The 23,307-nt window shown below is 42.3% G+C and overlaps 1 protein-coding gene across 2 annotated transcripts in view; it reads left to right on the forward strand.

Moving 5' to 3' along the window:
• Positions 1 to 23,307, forward strand: part of arhgef12a (Rho guanine nucleotide exchange factor (GEF) 12a) — a 46,521-nt gene that overhangs the window by 19,181 nt on the left and 4,033 nt on the right. For both annotated transcript variants that reach the window (XM_080459300.1, XM_080459301.1), the window contains exons 4-34: positions 6,175 to 6,273; positions 7,287 to 7,336; positions 7,586 to 7,643; positions 7,777 to 7,949; positions 8,170 to 8,247; positions 8,493 to 8,612; positions 9,068 to 9,175; positions 9,897 to 10,031; positions 11,939 to 12,040; positions 12,182 to 12,292; positions 12,376 to 12,474; positions 12,904 to 12,946; positions 13,249 to 13,354; positions 13,474 to 13,611; positions 13,712 to 13,744; positions 14,342 to 14,456; positions 14,553 to 14,658; positions 14,747 to 14,950; positions 16,015 to 16,153; positions 16,250 to 16,282; positions 16,410 to 16,561; positions 16,750 to 16,896; positions 17,592 to 17,677; positions 18,413 to 18,538; positions 18,747 to 18,861; positions 21,521 to 21,621; positions 21,806 to 21,883; positions 22,002 to 22,077; positions 22,177 to 22,344; positions 22,987 to 23,074; positions 23,167 to 23,244. In XM_080459300.1, the coding sequence (XP_080315426.1) occupies positions 6,175 to 6,273; positions 7,287 to 7,336; positions 7,586 to 7,643; positions 7,777 to 7,949; positions 8,170 to 8,247; positions 8,493 to 8,612; positions 9,068 to 9,175; positions 9,897 to 10,031; positions 11,939 to 12,040; positions 12,182 to 12,292; positions 12,376 to 12,474; positions 12,904 to 12,946; positions 13,249 to 13,354; positions 13,474 to 13,611; positions 13,712 to 13,744; positions 14,342 to 14,456; positions 14,553 to 14,658; positions 14,747 to 14,950; positions 16,015 to 16,153; positions 16,250 to 16,282; positions 16,410 to 16,561; positions 16,750 to 16,896; positions 17,592 to 17,677; positions 18,413 to 18,538; positions 18,747 to 18,861; positions 21,521 to 21,621; positions 21,806 to 21,883; positions 22,002 to 22,077; positions 22,177 to 22,344; positions 22,987 to 23,074; positions 23,167 to 23,244 (3,265 nt within the window). The remainder of the gene's footprint in view (positions 1 to 6,174; positions 6,274 to 7,286; positions 7,337 to 7,585; positions 7,644 to 7,776; positions 7,950 to 8,169; positions 8,248 to 8,492; positions 8,613 to 9,067; positions 9,176 to 9,896; positions 10,032 to 11,938; positions 12,041 to 12,181; positions 12,293 to 12,375; positions 12,475 to 12,903; positions 12,947 to 13,248; positions 13,355 to 13,473; positions 13,612 to 13,711; positions 13,745 to 14,341; positions 14,457 to 14,552; positions 14,659 to 14,746; positions 14,951 to 16,014; positions 16,154 to 16,249; positions 16,283 to 16,409; positions 16,562 to 16,749; positions 16,897 to 17,591; positions 17,678 to 18,412; positions 18,539 to 18,746; positions 18,862 to 21,520; positions 21,622 to 21,805; positions 21,884 to 22,001; positions 22,078 to 22,176; positions 22,345 to 22,986; positions 23,075 to 23,166; positions 23,245 to 23,307) is intronic.

The following is a 23,307-nucleotide window of genomic DNA, read 5'->3' on the forward strand; positions in this document are numbered from 1 at the left end:
ATCTCACCATTGTGATTGCACCACTGTTTTAGAACAGGAGGCATACATGTGTTTTTGTTTTTATCTAATTCGACAAATCAGCCTAGAGTTTTCCTATCGGATAAATACGTATTGCACTTGCATTACAGTAAGGATTTGACATGTTGCATTACATGGTGTTGAATCGTAAGCTGATAAGCACACTAAGGTTTGATTAACGCACTGAAAACGTACAGCTCCGTGTATAATGTTCTCGTAGTTTCACATAAATCTCCGGGTTTTGTATGCTCAAAGTGGTTGGGTGGTCTCATCCTTGCATGCATACTTGAAGGGCATAGAAAGCCTCTAAAGCCTGTTATGCTCCCCAGTTTGCAGTTTATAGCATGGCAAGATGGTTTAGGTTCAGAAGCAGACTGATATGGTGACACTCCCAGTGGTATTTGTCAGTAATCAGGGCAGTGTGATTTCAGATATGACTGAAGCTTCTGTGTTCACAACAAAACCAGAAATCCTCTGCCCCCACATGGTGGCTTATCTGTGTGTGATGCAACAAAACACAGACAAGAGTGGTTACACAAGACGTGCACAATGCTGCCTGTCTGTATTCACACCTTTCTTCAATGTTTTATGTGCATTCCTGTGATTTTAGAATAGGTGCAGTGACTAAACAAAGTGGCCAACGGCTGAAAAATACTCTTTATTTAACCGATACATCCAGCTCTAGGTTCCTTTTTCAAAGCTCACGTGTAGGCATGAGTCATTCATGCATTTTTGTTGTGAAATTCTGCCCGTCTGCATGATGCTTGCGACTGCTTGTGCCTTTCATTCATCTGCAAGTTGCATGGATTGTTTTACCAAAGTCTTTCTAGATTTTCTCCTGATTGCATGTTTTCTGTCATAATTTAAAAGTGGTTTGGATTTGTTAGTGATTGGCAGAAGCAATTTGAGAAGTAATAGACTTTAGGAATAAACATTTCCAGACAAACCGACGTGTTGTAAAGTCATTTACCACTCAATAAAAATTTAAGATACACTGGATAGTCATCTAAAAAAAACAACACTTCCTCTGTTAGTAGGGTTTGCCTAATTTTAGATGCCTTTATTGTGTCATCTCCGTTGCCACAGTGTATGGCACCACCCACCAGGGTGTATAATAAAAAGTCTGAATTACACCACTTATACATGCAATTGCAACAGCTGGATATTCAAACATTATAACATGAAACGAAATATACCAGAACCCCGTATAAAGCTGAATATTTATTTGTTTATACACATTCTTATTTGGACAGCCCATAGTTTCACTTTGCAAATTTCAAGTTTGTTAATTTCAGCGACTGCACTCTAGAATACTTATCCAAACCATTATTATTATTTTTTTTTTTTAATTCAACAGCCTGTTTGTTCATTTAATTTTCTTCTCCCATGATTGTTTTTCTCCCTCATGATTTTCTCTTTCCTTTTTGTGTGTGTGTGTGTTTCCTTTCCTTGTCTTTGTGTCGTCTGTTTGTCTCTGTGTGCCGCTGTGCTGTCTGCGCTGTGTTCTGCCTGGTGGGGGCTGTGAGCAGAAGCTCTGGTGGTGCAGAAGAGTGGCAGCAGCAGTGTGCTAGCAGAGGGGAAGCCTGAGTCCTGTGGTAAGATGCTCCATGCTGAGGATGGCCGGTGCGACAGCTGCGTCTATACATGCTCCCAAAACCCTGTGTGAAATTGCCACTAGCTGTTGGCGGCAGAACGATACCGAAACGAGTTTGCGTCATTTTTAATAACAATAAGTATTTTGCTTTCATAGCCAGAGGTCTGAGAATAGGTGCCAGGAGATTAGCCGAACTGGGACACGTCGGCTTGTAATTCACCTGTTTTGTACAGACAAAGGGCGTATGGAGCTCTGGTGTTTAGAATACATTAACTGATTACTCAAATCAATGCACCTTTTTTTTTTTTTCTTTCTTTTTCTTTTTTGCCAAAACAATTTTAATCAGCAGTTTGACATTTTGGGGTAAGTGCTGTTGATTAGGACAAAACAAACAATTTAAACATCTGTCAAGCTTTGGGAGAGAATATGTTAGTTTCTCTCAAGTCTCTGGAATTTTAAAGAACAAATTGATCATCAGTGCGACATTATAGCAATCCACATAATTCAAATAATGATTAGCTGCAGGTATGAGTACTTATAATAAAGCTTAAAAGAATAAATCCACATCACAAATATAAATTATGTCCAAATTATCTGAATAAAAAGTAAAGACATGTGTTGGCAAGAATAGCATGATTAAACTCATTTGTTTTTTTCAGTTATTTCTACATTCAAGACCTCAATATTGATAAGTTTCATCCATTTTGTTTTGATAATACGTCAAGGTAATTAAGACCTCTTGTTAAAAAAGAAAATGGACGACCTCTTCAATAATCCCTTTTGTCTGATACTCTATTTTCAATTGTCAAGGCTCCCAAGATAAAATTAGAAAGAATAAAACTGAAAAGTCTGAATATGAAAGATTTACAAGTTTCACAGTTTGAATAAAAAAAAGATTGCTGTATTCCATTGATCAAATATGCTTAAATGTTTTTGCCATCATGTAAGATTGAGACGATGAGCGAATTCTGACATTAATGTGGAATTTTTGATGTGATTATTTATTCTCTGCTTTATAGAAAATGGATTTATGGTGCTTCCGTAATTAATTCTGCCGGCACGGCAGCAATGAATCAAATGTGAGCAGCGGCGTCTAATGCACGGATTACTGCGCGTATGAGACATTAGCAGCTGTACTGAGTACTAACATATAGATTTAGGATTACCGTAATGCACTTTCTCTATTTATTTTCCCCCCATTAGTTGAGCCAGATCATATTATTGGTGTTGGATTTTCAATAAGGAGATATTTTAAAGTCAAGCCCACACATTATATATTTTCTCGCTTACAGGGACTTACCCATGTTTAGTGTTCAGATAAGCACTCCACCAACAATGGATTTAGTGACTTGGCGTCCGCATTAGAGAGGTCATTATGCAGCCTCATCGTCCCTGTGGTGTGAAGTGTAACCCTGATCCTTTGCACTCTCCTGCCTTCTGCATGATCTTTGTCTCTTGTTCAAGTGAATATACAAGACTGACTCTTAAAGATAAACTCTTTATCTCTGTAATGTTTTTGCAAGTGAAAGTTCATTTCTGTCAAGGAGGCACTTCATCAGCGATATGTTGTGTTGTTCCGCATCATGTTCGGTCTGGTGTCAGTTCAGAGGTGAATAAATCCATTGATAAAATAAATCATTTATCATAAACCAGCACTTGGAGCTCCCAAAACTCAGACTGTCTCATGGAAGGAAAATAACCTGACCTTTCTTGTGCTATTCTAAAAACGTGATTTCCTTCTTATCGTGATTGTGGCGCTGAAGGCGATCGGTCAGTAGGAAAGGTCAGATCATTCTTTGGAGTGCACTTCCTTGTGTTTGAGTCAAGGGTGCTGATTACAGATTGGTCAAAAGCTCTGAATAATACATGAGCTGTGATGGATTAACCTGATCAGTGATCACGTCAGCACACCCACTCTTCAGTGTTTGTAGCCAGCCACCGAAGATCAGTAAAGCACTGTTGAACAGTGAACACAGTTGAAAGATCAACATCTAGAGGCAACTTCACACCAGCTCTTGGATATGGATGCTTCATCTGCTTTCTTGACACCTCTGCCCCCCTCTACATTTCACCCCTTGCTCCCCTAAGCTCTATGCTTACCTTTTATTTACTGCCCTCCCCCTAGCCTTTTGGCTCCACTTACCTCTCTTCCATATATTAGCTTCCCTTCCGCTTCCAACCCGCTCCTCCCCACCCTCATCGATTGACTCACCTCTAGTTGACGCTGCACTGACCATGAAATCCCGGACGTTGCAGTTCACAGGGTAACCTGGCTCAGTCTGGGTCATGTTCAGTATCTGTTTTATAGAGATGTTCACGATTTGCTCACCTCTGCATTTAATAACATGAGATGGTATAACTTCTTTCTCCCATTTGTGATCATTTTTGCACACTTTGCATTGTTTCCTTAAACATGTATTGTCTCGTCCACTGAGTCAGTGTCAGATAGACACGTACGGTAAGCACTTATCTCTTCCTGCCATTCTCATGAAAAATCAGATAAAGAACCTGAAATGTTAGGTTCCACCTTTTTGACTTGTGAGACACAAGCAGATATGTCTGACTGATTTTCATCGTCAGTTTTTACATTTTAAATTATAGTCTGTTTTTTTTTTTTCCTGTATAGCTAACAAATTCCGATTTGCTCTTACTGAATGTAATTGCAAAACGTCCTTTTGGGTCCAACATACTTAAAACCAGGGGTGTCAATCATATGGCTGTTGTTTGAAAGTGACAAATAAGATCTCAAATGAAAAATTGTCAATAAAAGTAACCGCCACTTCCTAGTTCGGTCAGACTTATCGCACCTTATTAGTAAGAGTAGCAGAGTCAGTGAAACACTGAGACTTAAACGTGAACAGCAGATGGCGGCATTGCTGGTGGTTGACGGATCATTGACGTGGCGGTGAAAGCGAGCTACTGCCTCGGTGCAAAGCAGTTTCAGAATCAGCGCCATCCTACAAGGACTGACTTTATGAAGGCATGTGTGCTAAACTGCTTTAATATTACTCCACTGAAACGTGTCCCTTTGGCAGATTTGGACCGTCAGATACATGATGGAGTCAAGATATTTGTTGCATTTCAAATGACAACAGAAGTTTTGAAAACATCAGAGGATATTCTACGATATTTCGCTCCAGGTGGCATTGTGAAAGTGGCTTAATGTTAAAATCACACTAATATCGATGAAGACATTTCTTTTTTTTTTTTTTTTTTTTCCCAGAATGTCCTCCTCAACTCGACACTACAACAGAAATGTAAATTTTGAGTTTTCGCTATCTAAAGTTCAATGACATCATTTTAGTGGCCCAACCCAACTGGAAACATTTGCCGCTAGTTTCACTTGTTTCACTAGTTTCTCATCAATGGACTCACTCAAGCCTGAAAACAGTACTCCGTCCCTGGAGATATGTTATCTGGATGTTAAAAGTTCACTGTGTGTCGTCCCTTTCAGATATGTACGTTGAACGTCTTCATTGAATATTATTGACTTCATAGACCTGGGTTTTTATGCCTGTTCTATACTGCAGCATGGCATGTAATTTTCTCCAACACCTGATCAGTTGATCAGCATTTGTAACTCGATCAACAGTTACTTGTAGTGCATTAGACACACCCTCATGTGGAGGTAAACATACCTTCAGAACAATGTGGGTGATAGTTTCGCTAAAATTCCTTCAGGCTTTAGAGCTATTTCACTGTACGTCAAGGAGTCGGATGTAAAAAAAAAAAAATGTGTCAGAGCGATCAATCAAGCCCACGGTATGACTTCGCAAATAAATCTCCTGCCATTTAAAAATAAAAAATAAAAAATTGCCCATCTTAATTTGTCCGCGGCACCCACAACTAAAGAGCAGATGGTAGGGATGCCAGGAGTAGTATAGCAGTGAAAGCTAATCAGTTATTTGAAGCCAATTCCAGCTTCCTATGGGGAGAGGCAAGGTGCACCCCGGCATGTTGAACGTCCACGACAAGGCAAACTAAAACAGAACCCCACACACACTCGCATGGGCAATTATAGTGTCACCAATTAGCCACACATGCATGGTTTTGGAATGTTGGACAAAGCCGGATAACTTAGTGAAAACTCATGCCTGCATAGGGAGAACATGCAAACCACACAGAGAGACCTGGCCTGGATTCAAACCCATGACTTTCTTGCGATGAGGGCACTGCAACACCATACAGAGCAGTGTTACTAATATGTTTATTCCGAACAAATAAACAGTTGATTGTGGAGATTTTCAGAATGCACCTGTTCATCTTTAGATCAAAAATATTACAATAGTATAAATTCTAGAGTTGCTATTCAGAACTTAATATCTTATCTTCCGACTGGGCCAATATATAAACTGTGTGCGCCCACATAAAACCTAAAATACCGGACCTTTTTACACATTTTATCACTCAAAGGAGTCCCTTCACAATAAATGTTTTAAACTAGCTGGAGGTATACATGGTTTTCCTGACCACCATAACTTAGGTAAACTTCCTTCAGTGGCTTCCTAGTCCTTTTGAAGAGGCTGTTCTGTTTCTCACTGTCCTCTCCGTCTTTCTCACAGGTCTGGTCCAGCGATGTGTGATCATCCAGAAAGATGAAAATGGCTTTGGGCTCACTGTCAGCGGCGACAACCCAGTGTTTGTGCAGCTTGTCAAAGAAGGTAATTCTGAGTGGCTCACACTTAAAAGGAAGAAGAAAAATATGTTGTTACATGAAGTCCTTGTGGTGAGGGGCGTTTGTAAAGAGGTGTGATATGAGTGGTCGTTGGCACACGAACCACCACGACCATTCAACACCTATTTAGACCAGTGACGTAATTTTCTGGGCTCTCTGTTTCCTTCCCAGTAGCTTCGCTGCAGCTTCTGCTTTATCTTGTGGTCTCCTAAAGAGGGGACTTCGACAGGATGTCACTATGCTTCCTGGTCGTTTCTCACTGGTTCTGGATGATGATGCAGGCTATTTTCGGGTCACAGAAAACATTACATCGTCTGTACTTTGGTGGAAAGAAACAGAAGGAAGGAACTCATGGTGGACTTTACTTGCACTGTCATCAGTGCTCTGCAGTGTTCACTGGCTCCTGTATCTACTACTGTCACTGACTCAATACCAATAGTTTAATTTGTATGATTTCCACAACTTTGTGCAACGTTTTCACTTCAATGACAACTGAGAAGTGGGCAAAATGTGCCTCTGATCTCTTGATGCAGTTTTTTTCCTGTGTTGTACTGTGTTGACATGTATATCTGTTCTGATTTCATGCAAACATCCTGCACGTGAATTTGGTGACACTTGTTAAACGTCCTCATAGACATGAACTCGAAGCACCTAAAGTTGTTTTTGGTTTGCAAAATACTTAATCTTTGCACTGCTGACTGCCGAGTCAGACGTAGCTGTCATAATAACCTGTCTCATGTCTAAATCCCTTTGTTTGGGGTGGAGCTGTGAAACAGGTCCTTCTTGTAATATAACCACTGTTATGGTCTTTCAAAATAGTCACTTTGCCGTATCTGGTCTGTGGAGGCTATAAGGTGTATTCAGCCTGCAGAAATATCACTAACGGCACCATGAACCCATATGGTCTCCTTCTCATTTACACTTACCTATGTCACTCCTCCATTGCTTGATTTATTTCTGTGCCTTCAATGTTTTTTTTCCTCCTGTTCTCTTTTCTAGATGGGGCTGCTCAGCGGGCCGGTGTTCAGACAGGAGACCGGATCATCAAGGTATTGTGCTCCTCTGCCTCCGATGCCTTCACACTGCTCATTTCCATATCTATCCCCTGCTCCAAGGCCACTGGAAAGGCTCCAGGCTGCCACCTTCTGGTCACTCAGTGTATCTACTCTATGGTCACAATCTTTTATATAAATGGCATTCATTATCTGAAGCTGTTTCTAAAATGGGGGTATTGTGACTTCTTTTTTTTCCCTTTTTTAAAAAAAAATTCTTATCGTCCTGCTATTTTTGTCCCCCAGGTTAACGGGACCCTTGTTACACATTCTAATCACATAGAGGTGGTGAAACTCATCAAATGTAAGTGTTTATTTAAGTGTGAGACATATTCAAAAAACATAACTCTTTTTCTTTGAATGAGCCTGATAAATTCCCTTGTCATTTATTGTGTTCCCTTTTTTTTCTTCTTTTTTTTTCTTTTTTTTTGTCTTAGCGGGCTCATATGTGGCCCTCACAGTGTTGGGGCGTCCCCCAGGGCTCGCCCAGATCCCATTGCCTGAAGCAGAGCCTGAAATGTTGGGCGTTAGCATATCCTCACCAAACTCTCCAGCTTCAGAACGCCCCTACAGTCCTCAGGACCGCCTCTCCTCTCCGCAGTCGCCATGGGTACGACAGGCATTAGTGCCTTCTCATCCTCTTTTCATTTCTTCAGCTGTCTTTATCTGTTACTTCTCGAGATGTACTGTCATTTCTGCGGTGGCTCCTTTTTATCGCTCGCATTTTGTCCCTCTGTGCTTACATATCTAATAATGCACACGGATTATGTCGATGTGATATCATCTTGAATGCGTCATTTGTCGGCTTTAATTTTTGTTTTCGCCCACAGGATGAAAACAGTATTGTCTGCAACCAGAAGGCTGACATCTTACAAAGGAAGCTCTCTAAAGAGCAGCAGGAGCTGCAGGTTGGCATACAAATGATTATCATTTACTGTCTTCTGTTGTACCACTGTCTTCCTCATCAATATCTTTCTGTATATTGAAGCCCTGTAAAGGAACATTGCTTATCTCTGTTGAAAACAACACAAATTTCTACCTACCTTTTATTGAAACACATTATTACATGTACACTTGAATAGATTTTTTTTGTTTGTGTTTATGGATTCATATTGTTTGAATGAAATTCCGTTTGCTGTTCTTTGCTGTTTAGGCCATGAAGGAAGAGTACAGCAGGAACCCCTCCCCTAAACTACTGAAAGACATCCAGGAAGCTAAAAAACACATTCCTCAGCTGCAGGGTCAGCTCTTCAAGGCCACAGGGACAACACAGGTACTAATTCACAAATTCACCCCACAAAATGAGACGTCTCGGCACAGTGATGCGCCAGCAACATCCGAGCAGTCTTTGTGTTATTTTGTGTCGAACATTTAGAGATGGTTCCAGACAAACATTAATCCTAATCTTATCAAGGGATTAGGCTTTCGCTGTGGGAAGCCACTCTTTTGTGTCTGTGTGACAGCTTATTTTATACACATTACTCACTGAGCTCCGTGTTATGTGTATCAACGCATTAGTCTGCCCCATGTGTATTTTAAAGCTGTTGTATTTTATGTAATTATGTTCTTGAAATACTCATACACACTTAATCTTTTTTTTTTTTTAACCCCATATTACTGCCTTTTTTTGGAGACTGTGGAAGTCTTATGCACATAACAGAGATTGTGATTGTGAATATCTCTTGTTCACAGTTATTAACGGAAGTGTGCCTTTGCGTGAATCTTCAGGAGGCTGTTCTAGGTGGTGATGCAGACGACGGTAGCATGTATGAGACAGAGCGTACACTGGCTTCGAGAGGAGACAACAGCTCAGACCTGTCCTGGAGCAGCACTCCTGTAAGTTATTACAGCGTAGAAATCCCTCGGAACCTCATAATAAACTTTTGTTTTGGAAATCAGGTCAGATTTCAGACAGCAGACAGATTTAGGCTTCTTTGTAATAGTGCATTTACCATCTTAGAAACTGCACATACATGTGTATACCAAAAACCTACTATCATTAAAAAATTGTTTTTGTCGTTGGCTAATAGTGTATAATTTACACGGATGTACACTAAATCATTTCTGAATCTGAATGGGTCCAGAAAAGTGGAGCCCACGCCTCCAAATATTCCACTCGATTCTAGTATGCACTACTGATCTGTGAATGCATGCGATTAGTCCGCCAAGCAAGAAAAATGTGTCCCACTGCCTGTCGGCACCAGAGATAGTAGTCACTTAAACAAATTTGCGTTTGATTTACATGCAAGGCTGCTTCACTGCCACTAACTAGAGCTCCAGGACCATTAGACTGCAGTCCTCCACCGCGTAGCAGTGCTCAGGTCGACTGCAGATATAAAACAGCGGGAAGCTGGCGAGCAGTGCGCTTTATTAATACTTTCTTTGAGAAAATCAAACAAGGTTGTTTGTAGGCTGTGTCAGAGGTAAAATGGCATTTAATCACTCTCTTGGAACATTTTACAACCACATGGACTCAAGATTTTGGATATTAACCTGCAAGAAATGATACTGCTGAGATTAATTGAATCCGAAATGTTTTGTTTATTCACACCTGCAGTTATCTCGCACATTCGGTCCTGGATCTCCAGACAGCCTGTGTCAAAGGGAGTCGTCCTTCCCCAGCCCAAAGAGCACACCAAGAAACAGCTACAACTCCTGCCACTCCCCAGAGACAGAGGACGTCACTGACCTGGTACCTGCTCTCTTTTGCACCACCACTAATTTTCCTCAGCTTATCAAATATTTGTAATCACCGGCTAAAAAGAGGTGAATAAATAATCCAATGGTGACAACGGGGGTACAGAGAGCTGAACAGATGAGGAACACCCAAGTCTGCGTGTGTTAATGTAGAGGAGATGTGAGAGGTACTGGGGTCCAGGTTGTGAATTACCTTGAATGTAAGGACCAGAATCTTGAAATGTATGCATTGATAGAGCTGCTGGAGACCTGGAGTGATGGGGGCATAGAAAAGGAGATTCCAGTTGTCCAGACATGAGGTGACGAGTGCATGAACCAGGATGGTGGTGCTCTTGGCTATGAGGGAGGGAGGGACGGAGGCGGTGGATATTTTGCAGGTGGAAGAAAGCTGAGCGGGAGACATTATTGAATAGAGATTGAAATATTAAGGCGCTGTCCAGGATGACTTCCAGACTCTTAAACTGCAGGGCGGTAAAGATGATTGAGTTTTTAAACTTGATGGCGATACTGATGGTGATTTAGTGCCGACGAGGAAGGCCTCAGTTTTATTGCTATTTAATTTGAGTGAATTGTGAGAGAGCCAAGTATTTACTTCACTTAGGCATTTGTAGAAGGAAATAATATAAAGGAGGCTTGAGAAAGGGTGTAGTGAACAGCGTAACGGTGAAAGTGGATGTTATATTTCTGAGTTGCCGGGGTTTATGAGGAGGAGAGGACCACGGACAGAACCCTGTGGAACACTTGAAGTGACGGGGGATTGCTGGGACGTCAATGAGCAGAGTTGGATGAATTGAGTGCGGCCAGAGATATGATTTAAACCAAGTGTGTGCCTGTGACACCAATGGAGGAGGATGTTGTGTGAGATGGTGTCGGAAGGCAGCACTCGGGTCCCAACCGGATGAGGATGGTGAGGAGTCCAGAGTCTGGGGCCATGAGGATGTTGTTATTTTTACAAGGTTGTCTCAGACTGGATTCATACAGGTTGGTTAGGTGTGTGGATCCGGGATGCCACTGTTTCTTCAAGAATTTTGGTTATGAATGGGAGAATAGATATGGGACTGAGGTTATTGGAGGAGTTGTTTTTTTTGTTTGAGGGTTATTGTAGCTGATTTGAATAGAATATGAACAGTTCCAGTGGAGAACGAGGAATGGATTATGGCAGTTATTTTTGATGATAGAGAAGGGGGGCAAAATTATGGGGGGTGGCATTGAGCTCTTGAAAAATGACATTCACGAATCACAGTAGGAGGTTGTTTGTAGATGGGAAGGCAGAGAACCTGGTAACTTGTAACTTGTTGACCAGGGAGAACAGGGTGCTTGTCTTCCCCTTGCCAGAGCTGATCAGACCAGTGTAGCAGATTTGACGACAGTGAATGAACATTTGTTGAATGTAATGCCTATGGGAAGAAACTAGTAGCGGTGGTTAGAGAATAGAATAGAATATAATTTTATTTATAGCACCTTTCCCAGACATGAGTCACAAGGTGCTTAACAGCACTAAAAACAGAAATACTAAAATAAAAGGGAGAGGGAGGGGTTAGAGAAGTAAACTTCACGAGAAGATGGTTAAGCTTTGTTACTGGTGGAGATTTACATGAGGAATCAAAGTCAGCGCTGCACTGCAGCAGCCCACGGCTTCAGTTATGTGTATGAATCAGGTGGGTCGAAAACAGAGCAATAACCTCTCTAGAGGAATCAATGATAAATAAGATCACTGAGAGTGAACATATTTACAGCAACATCACTTTTCCTTTCCGTCACATTATTTAGAAAGAAAATGGTCAGAGTCGATGGTTTAAAGATTAGCTTAATTTTTGAATTTATCTGCAGTGAGGTATTTGTGCACTTTTATCACCTATGGAAGTTAAATGCCTGAAGTAACCTCATTTGTCTTCTCTTCAGGACTCTCTGTCTCCGACCACAGTCAGCAGTCCCTCCTCCTCTCGCCTTGTCTCGCAAATCATTGGCGCTGAAGACGACTATTTTGATTCAGATCAGGAGCAGGTATTTGTCTTCACGGGGTAATATCAGCATGCCTGTCATTCATCACTGACCCACCAGATTACATCTTTGTAGAAAACGATGAAACCTCACTTTCCAGACAAGGAAATAAGAGGTAACTGTCCTGTCCCGGTTGTGTTCCAGACAAACGGCCAGTGTAACAGCTTTAACAGTATTGAGCAGCTCAAATCTCGCCCCGCCCACCTTGCTGCCTTTCTGCATCATGTCATATCTCAGTTCGACCCCGCTCCTGTGGTGAGACTCTCCTCGATTAATATCCTTTGTGTGGTCATTTCCTGTTTTCTTCCAGCCTGACTGTCCTAATATTATGTTCTCAGCTGTGCTACCTCTATGCTGACCTCTACAAGCAGACCAACTCCAAAGAGACCAGACGGGTGTTCATGGACCTCCACTCTTTCTTTATTGACCGGGGAGCAGTATGTCATCAGTTTTCTACCTTGTACTACTACACATAAAATACACCAATCAGCCATACTATTATTACCACCTGACTAATATTGTCTAGAGGCATGAACCTTTGAAGCAGTTTGATCGACAGAGCTGCTGAATTTGACCACACGTGGAAGCTTTCACTCCATGTGTGCGTCCATGACCCAGTCACTGGTTCAATTCTTCTCCTTCATTGGCCCACTCTTGATAGAAAGTGACGACAGCAGAACTAGAACACCTGACAAGAACTGCATTAGAGCTGTTCTGGGTCCTTGTCAGACTTGTTAAAATTCTATTTAATTGCTTCAGTTGTAAGTGGCCATAATGTTATTGTATGTGGGATAAATACATCAGTAATTTTCTCACACAACATCATAGTCTTGTGAATTTTCTCAAATGTTTCATTTTTGTTGCAGAATTTAAAAGTTCCCGTTCCTGAATCGGTCTCCTCTGATCTGGGTGAGTATTTCATGCCACCAATCGTCTTGTCATGTTAAGGTGGTGTTTTATGGGTTTTTTTTATGCCACTATTTGCACTTCTACTCGCTCACTTCAGCCATTTGGTGATCCCCATTACCCCTGTAAGTTGATCACTCAGTCAGTCTTGCACCGCTCTTGACCGCGGTGTTAGGAAATCAAATGCTCTGATGGTTTGGAAAGTATTGCTCAAAGTTAATAACACCTATCTAGTGTGTACATGCTACAATCCCTTGATACCTGCTGACTCATTGATGAGTTTGGGTGTGTGTTTGTACTTGCAGACCGGCGGCGGACAGAACTGATCCCAGAGGAAATCAACAGACAACATGTTCAAACGCTGCAGGACTCCCTGCTTCCTGACATCCAGAGAAACCTCGAGGATTTCAGGTACGCACACCACTTCTGGATTGACATTTTAGTATATACACAAAGCTTGGGATCATGTTTGCTGTTAAGTTGTTGATAAATCTGGTGAATTTATACTACTGATGTGTTGGTGCGTGCAGGCAGAAGCGCAGTATGGGCCTCACAGTGGCTGAAGTAGAGCTTTCCAGACTGGACCAGGAGCGAATCAGAGACCGTGTCACTCTGGAGCGAGAACGTTCGTATGCTGAAAACATCATCACCAAGATAGACGACGTCCTGTAAGGAGCCATGCACATGCAGACAGTTGCTATTTAAATAGAGAGGTGTTTGTTGTCTTACGACTTTAACGCCATCCCCTTTTGTTTGTGTTGCTCACAGGTTAACTACTCAGACCACAGAGGAAGAGAAATGGTAAGAAATCTTCTATTATAAAGTGTTTAGCTGATAGGAGGAAGTAGATTGTTAGCTACACAATTTATTTAGGCTTTCCCAAAATTACTTGAAATTCTGAATGTTTCTCTTAAAGAATTGCAGCATGGTCTATTGTATTAGCCCCATTTGATTCCTTTAGATTGGAATTTAGAGCCTAAGTAATAAGAGGTATTGTTTCTTATTCTTTAAAGTAAAGACTTTGATGTTTCAAACAGGAGTATATATCATCATGAGACACACACTGAACTCACTCTAGACTCATTCTACAATCCCCCACAGTTTACAAATTGAGCACTCGGGCACTCTCTTAAAGAAAACATGTAATTTATGCAGTATGTTTACGTTAAATAATTCAAAAGTGTGACTGACTGAAACGAGTCTTGTTTGAAATGCCATATGGTCGCAGCACAGCCCAGATGGTTTGTGTAGAAATTGTATGAGAACGACTGGTATGACATATGGTACGAGTCACAATTTGGTTACTTGTTCTCCTCGAATCTGAGCTCTGCCTCGTTTTGTTGGTCATGATTCAGAAAACGGCCAAATTCACGTGTTGTCGTTTCCGCTTTCATTTAGCACTACAATGCAGTATGTTATCTATACATACATGAAGCACCTTGGTGTGAGGGTCAAGGAACCTCGCAGTTTGGAATCCAAACGGGTCCGAATCAGCTTTCTTCCCAAGATCAAGGTACTTCTTTTCTTCTTCAAGCCCTTCTCTCTATCTCTTTCTCTCTTTCTTTATCACCCACCTGAAACTTTATCTTTTGTTTTTAATGGATCACAGAAAAGCATCAAGATCGAAAAAGAAGGAGAGGAGAAAGTGAAAAAACCCAGATTTCCTAGTATCCTTGGACCTCAGCGTCGGCCCAGTCGCATTGAAGCAGCATCAGGCGAGTTGGTGGTTTCTCGTTAAGAAAAATGGCAACATTGCTCCTCGAGCTCTTTCAAATTTTCACGCCACTTCTCCTCCATGTTCAGTGGGCAAAGCCCTGGACGGCCGGCCCCGGCCTCAGAAACAGCTGTCTCAACCGACACTTGGGGCAAGCGACCATATGGAGTCTGGTCGTCTGAGAGGCAGCCAGTCAAGCGAGGGCTCTGAACTCACACACTCCATGTCTGTCAACACCTCATCTCCAAACAGCGCCACCTACAGCTCAGATGTTAGTCGAGATGCTGATATTGGTGAGTATCCAAATGGCTTAAACAGAGGGGTTTGCACAGGTTCACAAAGACTTGCAGGTAAACGTGGGTGAAGCAAATATGATAAAAAAATACTCACATTTTCGACTGAAGTAGAAGTACACATACTTGTTTTTTGTTTTGTTTAAACGAGCAACTAAGGGACCAACTTTGAGAAACGTGCATAGGAAGTAAAGATATTTTTGTTCAAATGGGGAGTGAAATTAGAAAATGGTCAGACAAAATACTAAAATACAGTTCTAAAGCTCTAAACCTATGTTTGTCTCACAGTTCTGCTTTGAAGAGGATTTGGTCAATTTTGTCTTTGAAAAGCACTCTGTAAGACGACCTATAATTAATTGAAGACCACATTCAATTAACAAATACTTGGCCCCAGTTTTCTTCTTTTATTCTAATGAAAAATGACGTAACGATCGTAATGAATGGTCTCACATCAAAGTGCCTTTTTCCAGCTTGATTGTTTCCTTATTCTGAATTCAGTTTAAATGATTCCAGGTGCATCTTAAAATATCAGAACACAGTGTTCATTTGTTCTCCCGACCTTTTGCAGGATTATACAATGGATTGTCGGGTTTCTCTCCGTTAAAAGCACCTAGAAATGGCTGTGTTGTATGTGGTGCTATGTAAATAAAGTTGAATTGAATCGAACGAAGGGGTGTATTTGCACCCATAATTTAATGTAACACTGAACCTTCTATATAGTTTAATCTCAAGCCTTTTTGGTTCATTTGTTGTCCTTTTTGCTTATAGCTTATGAAAACCAGTATTTCAAAATGTTGTAATACTTTATAATAATCTGTGGTTGTAAGGCCGTCGTTACAACATTTGAAATTAGCTTGAATTGTATTAATTAATATGTTGTGAGAAACAAAACAATTCACTTTTTTTTTTACTGTTGACCACTCTGTAGTATCAAATCTTTACCAGGCCCCTCTAAGTATTATAATTATCATCTGATTTGAGCTATCAAATTCACTCATTTCATGGAGCCTGTGGTGTTGATGGTGGAGAACGAGGTCATTTATCAGTTGTTACTCCTCTGTCAGGTGGCCCTTCGACACCCGGCCCCTCCAGGCTGAGTGACGGCCTTCAGTCTGACCCTCTGGACGGGTTGCCATATCCTGCTTCGCACTTTGACCTTTACAGTCTGGACCAACTTCAAGAGGACGACAGAGAAAGCGACAGGTGCATTTTTAGTCACAGCCTCAGTAACACTTGTGTTTCTCTCGCGTCAAGATTTCTTGTTTTCGTTATTGATTTTTCTCCTGACATTTCTCGCAGAGCTCATGAGGGAACACCAAAGGCCATAAGAAGGTGAGAACGCTCTGCTCATTCTCACTTTCTTAACTCGTATCGATCTATAAAGAAACAAAGAAGTGCTGGCATGCTGTCGTGAATTTAATGAACCCCGACACAAAACTACGTTTGCTTCTCACTCTAGGCTGGAGGGATTGGGCGCCGCTGATGTCCACAGTGAGGACGACCAAGGGACAGACTCTGAGCACGATCCACCAAACTGGCAGCAGCTGGTGGGACGGGAGGTTTTGGCGGGTCTCAGGCCTCACGAAATCAAGAGGCAGGAAGTTATCAATGGTGAGAACCTTTAACTGAAGATTCCCTCGAAGTTACATTTATTTTGTCAAAGAACATAACAGGTGTCTGACTTTAAAATCTCGCTGCACTGGATAATGTAGAGTAATTGTACGGACAGATATGTGCATGGAGCATGCTATGGCAAATCATCTGCCGACCTCAATTAACGTTTCACGTTGTCTTCGCAGAGCTGTTTTACACGGAGCGTGCACATGTGCGAATGCTCAGGGTGTTGGACCATCTTTTCTACCAGAGGCTCACTAAAGAGGGCATCCTGCCTGCTGCAGACATCAAGAACATCTTCACCAACCTGGAAGAGATTGTACAGCTGCATGGTACGTGCACAGAAGCATGCATCCTTTAATCACTATTCTTACCATGACTGTGTTTAAACTGGGGCTCCGATGTTCTCTTCATGATCATGGTGCCTTATTTTTAGATCTTAGTTGGTAGATGACGGTTGATGTCCTTTTGTGAAATGTGTTCACTGGTTACTTCTCCAGTTAGCACTGCGGACGAGCTCAGCATTCTAATTAAAGTTCTCTCAGAAATGGTATTTTCCACTGGTAAAAGTGCCTAAAATAAACCTCACACAACCTCTCCACATCCAATGCAGAGTCTCTCCAGTTATCAATGCTCACTATCAATACAGGTTAAATGGCCGGCTGTGTTTTGCTCTTACTGAGATGAAGCAGTGGGAAGAAACGGAAAGATATACCAAATTAAGAGTTGTACTAAATCTTTCATGCAACATTATCATATCTGCATTTTAACACAATGTTAGAGGGTGGATTTCATTTTCAAGTGTCACAATTATCACGACTGGTAAGTCGCATGTGCCCCTGTTTGAACTGTGTGGAGGCATAAACAAACCTCAAAAGTAAGTGCACGTCAATTAAACTAAAGTTCAAAGTCAAGTCAAACTTTATCATTATATAGTTCCTTGCATTGCTGTGTTGTATTATTCGTCTCTGTTATCGTACACACGCATATGCCGACTGTCCTTCGGTGCCTCTGCTTTGATTTTCAGTTTCAATACTTGAGCAAATGGCGGCGGTGCGGAAGAGAAATGAGTCTTCTGTAATTGATCAGATAGGAGACGACTTGCTCTCCTGGGTGAGTACAATTCTCAGGCCAAAATTGTATTTCCTCTTTCAAACAATTTCTTGTATGGAATAAATTTCAAGATGACTGATGTGGGTGGGGGGGGAAAAAACATATTGTGCTCAATGAAATTGAACTGTTGCCCGAAATTGCTTTATGATGAGAAAAGAAATTTGATGTTGGTATGGGATTGCTATTCCCTGCCTCAGTTCTATTATTTTCGATGTCATATGTACATGAACTCAACAGCACAGTGTATACATGACACTGAAGGGATTATCTGCATTTTTTTGGTCATGCGTCACATGAAAGATAAAAATTGATGCTGAAGAATGTCTCCCCTCCTCAGTCACAAGAAATGTCATCTCGGTGGCAGCAAGAGCGAGAAGTGGGAGCTCCTTCCTCAGTAAATGGTTATGTCACACAATGGCCTAGATTCGGATGACATCTCGGCTTCTCGGTATCACATTTGATGTGAGAAGTGGCCATATATCAGCTGGCAGCCGCGTCTAAATTCTCTCTGTGAAGAATAAGTAGGGTAAACGGTCCCCTGAGGGCCGGAGCATTGATCCAGTCTGCATTGAACCTTAAGCCATGTCTGTTGCAAGGCTGTAAGTCCGGCCCCCTTCCGGGAGCCGCCTGCTCAATTGCAGTGGTTAAATACTGGCTATTTCCATGGCAACAACCCCTGACCCAGATTGGCTGACTTTCTGTCCATTTCTGTTCTGGCCTGTCTGGTGGTCACAGTTCAGCGCTGGAGAGGAGGAGAAGATCAAGCAGGCGGTGGGCAAGTTCTGCAGCAACCAGCCTTTTGCTTTGGAGATCATCAAGACCAAGCAGAAGAAGGACTCCAGGTTCACATCATTCATCCAGGTATTCCCAGATTGCTCATGTAGTACAGAAAAGGGGTAATTTTTACTAGCCATTCATGTAATTGTTATTTTACAGCCTGAGTAAGGCACAGAATGTCACCACCAAAAAGGTTAAATTGCCAAGTCACAATATAGGCTGATTAAAAGAAACATTTGAGCTGTTTTGTGTCCGTTTCAGTGCGTTAAACTCCGATGACATTGCTTTGCAGGAGGCAGAGAGTAACAGACTGTGTCGCCGACTGCAGCTTAAGGACATCATTCCTGTAGAGATGCTACGGCTCACAAAGTACCCCCTGCTGCTAGACAACATCGTCAAGTACACAGGTGCTGTATTGTTGCCTTATAATCAGAGCGCTTTTACCACAGGTGACTGGGATTTGCTCATCAACAGCTCGCTTTACATGCACAAGGTTGCTCCTGCCCAAATTATTTCATGAGTGTGTCTTTGTGCTCTTAGATTAGATGCATTGGAAAGTGTGAAGCGTAGTCACTGGAAAATGAAAGAAAATCTGCAGTATATTCTAGGTTAGTTTAGCCATCCCCGGCTTCTGCACAGGAGAACTGACCTCATAGTGGCACGTTAGAAAAAGTCATTTTGTTTCGGCCTTGCATGCTGGGAGTCTTATAAAAAAACATAATTAACTGATGAACTGCTGCTGTTGTATTTGCATGAATGAATTAGCTATAGGCAGACACAAAGGAGACGTGTTTACTCCAAATAAAAGGACTACTGCTTGATAAATTTTGACGTCCACATTGGACAAAACAGATTTAGACAGAATTAGATATTTCTCTCTAATGAAAACAGAAAGTTAGAGCATGAAGAATGACCACGATTTAGAGAAGATGGTACTTAATGTAGAAATTTTTAGTTTTCATTTATTTACACACAGTCGGCTTCCAGGACCGTAGGTTTTCGGTTTTTCCCAAAAATATTCTTGTCTCGTCTTGTAAAGGTTGCACTCAATTCAAATAACCAAAAGGGGAAATTTAGCACCAAGCATGCCCACACTGTATGCCCGAACCTCATGTTGATCATTTTAGATTTGAATTCTATGTTCTTCAAAGATTAATCTAAGTTGTGTCCTATTTGATAATTTGCTCAAATAGGACACATATTTTCAAATGAATTTCTTTTCATTGGAATTCATATTTTTCCTCCAGTTACCACCAGATGGCGCTTGTGTTCGCACGACAGCTTCAAAATCCAAGTCCTACATCAGGACTGTTCAACTGGAGTTCAATGGCTACATACAGTTTAGTTTGACATTGAGTGGGATGAACCTGTGACGTTTTAACTTAAGGACCTTTGCAAGCTCTAAATCTTTCCTTTGTCAGTGAGCGAGTTGTCACTTTTGTTTACTTATCAGTGCAATCCACCAAGCAGTTCATTCTGATAAATACACAAATGTATTTTTTCCCCTGTTATTTTGATTCTCTCAAAGTTTATTCCGTGCAGCATAATGGATCTTCCGGTGGCCTGCTTTAATGGCACCCCTTTTCCTAGGTGCTTGCGCTGTTTGGCGAAATGTCAAAACAAACATGTAGAGTTCAAGCAATGTCATCAGCTATAGAGGAGGACAGTATTGCAACGTTTATTCACTGAGAAATGAGTTGATGTAACTGAAGTGCTGTCTTTGCAAAATAAAGCAATAGAAACACTGTAAACACTGAAGAATGTGCACATTTTGGGGGAAACATTGCGTCACCCTCTGTATTTTTTTCCTTCTTCTTCAAAAAGTGCAGCTCTGAGGGGGAAAATAAAACAACATATACCTGTATAAATGAGACTATACCCCTCCAAAACATTGCCAAAACGAGCTTCCAGAGTCCAGTCACAAAAACTCAATTTGTCACTGACTCTTTGAAAAATGGCACTTCAACCCTCTATTAAACCCGCTCTGTTCAGAAATGCATGCTGCTTCAGAGTCTGCTGACTTGATGAGTGATGCTTTATTATATCTGCAGTCTAGTTCATCACACTCGACAGGTTGGTTTTTATAGCGGGTTGCACCACTGTGTACACACCAAACTCTTCAGATTATCTTATCAAAACTTAATTCTTGCCGTGGAAGTTTGGCTGCTTCACGTCTATGTTAGACCTCTATCCAGTACAAACTCTCTGTTATTGTGTTCAGCCCGGCTCTACTGTGATCCTCGGGTCAATTACACCCCATGAGGCAGTTAATTCAGGATGGAAATTAATTTAGTCGTGTTGCAAGTAACCATGGCAACACATAAAGGAAGGCATTAATACTTAATTTGCATTTAATAATGTGAACGCAGTATAACTCAATAGATAAAAATGGAAATCAACCCTTGAGGAAGAAGGAGAGCGGATGAAAGTGAGCCAAACAAAGTCTTGAACAGGCCTGTGTGTGTGTGTGTGTGTGTGTGTGTGTGTGTGTGTGTGTGTGTGTGTGTGTGTGTGTGTGTGTGTGTGTGTGTGTGTGCGTGCGTGCGTGCGTGCGTGCGTGCGTGCGTGCGTGCGTGCGTGCGTGCGTGCGTGCGTGCGTGCGTGCGTGCGTGCGTGCGTGCGTGCGTGCGTGCGTGCGTGCGTGCGTGCGTGCGTGCGTGCGTGCGTGCGTGCGTGCGTGCGTGCGTGCGTGCGTGCGTGCGTGCGTGCGTGCGTGCGTGCGTGCGTGCGTGCGTGGCAACAAGCCAGCTGTTGTGAATTACTCAGACAAATGGAAGATATTTTAATGGTCCTGCAGGGCCAGTGCTCATTTTTTGGGGAAATTTTCGCACCCATTATTTGGTCCCATCACTTCAGCTCCGGCTGGAGTTTGACTTGCACCCCAAGAGAAAGCACTAATGATAAAGTATAACCAGCTATTATGGGCCATAACGCCCCACCCCCCTCCCCGCTTTATCATAATTTTTGAGAACGATGACGTGTTAATGGAGAGAGGAAATATCAATTTGTCGGACAGCTGCCCAGCAGGAGCAGGACTCACCACACTCTGTTCTGCTGTCTTTTCAGACAACACGGTGGAGAAAGACAAAGTCAAGCAGGCAGCGGACTGCTGCAGAAACATTCTCAGCCACGTCAACCAGGCTGTGAAGGAATCTGAGGACAAGCAGGTATTTTTATTTTTATTATTTTTATCTTTTTTTAAGTTAAAGCCAGCTACTAGATTCCCCCCCCCCCTCAATCCTTCCTTCTTCTCCTGCTCAGACACAATTTATGTTTTTCACGACCTGCTTTGCTCCTGCTAAAGAGCACTCACTTATCCCCCCTCTCTCTGCCTCTGCTTAACTCCTCCAGAGGTTGGAGGACTATCAGAGAAGATTGGACCTCTCCTCTCTAAAGCAGACGGACAACCCTCTGATCCTGGAGCTGAAGGTGAGTTCTTTGCACAACCCTTTTAGCTTTACACACTCCGCTGGCATGCACTTTTCTGAATTTGGCTCCATTCACATGAAGCTCACATGTCTCTGTGTTTCTTTTCCACATCCACCAGCATCTGGATCTAACCAAGAGAGCAATGGTGCACGAAGGTCCACTGTCATGGAAAGTGAACAAGGACAAAACTATTGGTTTGTGAAGTTTTCCCCCCATAAGAATTAAACGGCGTTCAGCTTCCTGTAACCCAGCTTCACCGCTCGCGTCGGCCCGCGCCGTTCTTGTCCTTTCAGAGCTGTACACTCTCCTCCTGGAGGACATCCTGGTTCTGTTGCAGAAACAGGACGAACGTCTCATCCTGAAGTGTCACAGCAAGAACCTGGCGGGAACCGCGGACACTAAACACATCTTCAGCCCCATCATCAAACTCAACACCGTGCTGGTGCGCTCGGTGGCCACAGGTCAGTTTTTAAACAGTCAGGTGAAAAACTGAGCAGGAATAAATGCTCACATCTTCACTCCGTTGAACTAAAGAGAAGATCAGATCGGGATCAGGATGTTTGCACTGCGGTGTGCGAGAAGAGAGCGAGGAGCCATACACTTAGCCGCCAGTCGGCCATTAGATGAATCACAGCAGTCGACCAAAATTTGCTGCTTGTTGTAAATTTTGGGTGCCGCTGTCGAGGTGAAGCAGAGTAATCCATCTGTGCTATACCTGCACAAAGTGTTGATCAGTGTGGAAAGCGCCGTAACAGGGCCGCCTGCACACAAACCATACAGCACGATCCTAAATTCAAGTTCACGCTTCAAGTCGGCCAAACATACTGCCCTTGTTGTCCTAGTCACCTCGTGTTCATTTTGGGATTAAGAGATGCACAGATGACAAAGGCAGCACATTTCCATGGAATTTCTGCTGTGAAAATTTCAGCGGTGAAGCTAAAGAGCTTCACCGCTGCCTACTGATCTGTTCTTTCGTGAACAGTGAGGGTTTTCCAAACGTTGTGCTCAACATAGAGAAACCTGTGGATTATGTAAAAAAAAACAACAAGGTCTCAGGATAAAAGTCAGGATGATGTGTAAAAGCCTCCCCTCTCTCCTGCCAGACAACAAGTCCTTCTTCGTCCTGTCCATGTCAGACAACGGAGCTCAGATCTACGAGCTGATGGCGCCCACAGTCTCAGATCAGAGGACGTGAGTCCAGACGACCTTCCATCGATTCATAGCATTTTTTACTGCTTCATTTGTTAAGTGGCCTAATGGCTTCTTTCTCCCCACTACGCAAGGTGGCAGCGACTCATCACCCAGCGAGCCGATACCATGAAAGTGAAGCCTCACAGCGTCATACCGTTACCTCAGACTGAGTATGCTGCTCCCATGTGTTCACTGTGTCCTGATGGGTCGCTTCCCAGTGTTTTGGACTTGTT

Source organism: Lipophrys pholis (assembly GCF_963383615.2).
Source record: "Lipophrys pholis genome assembly, chromosome: 3".
Lineage (NCBI taxonomy): Eukaryota > Metazoa > Chordata > Actinopteri > Blenniiformes > Blenniidae > Lipophrys > Lipophrys pholis.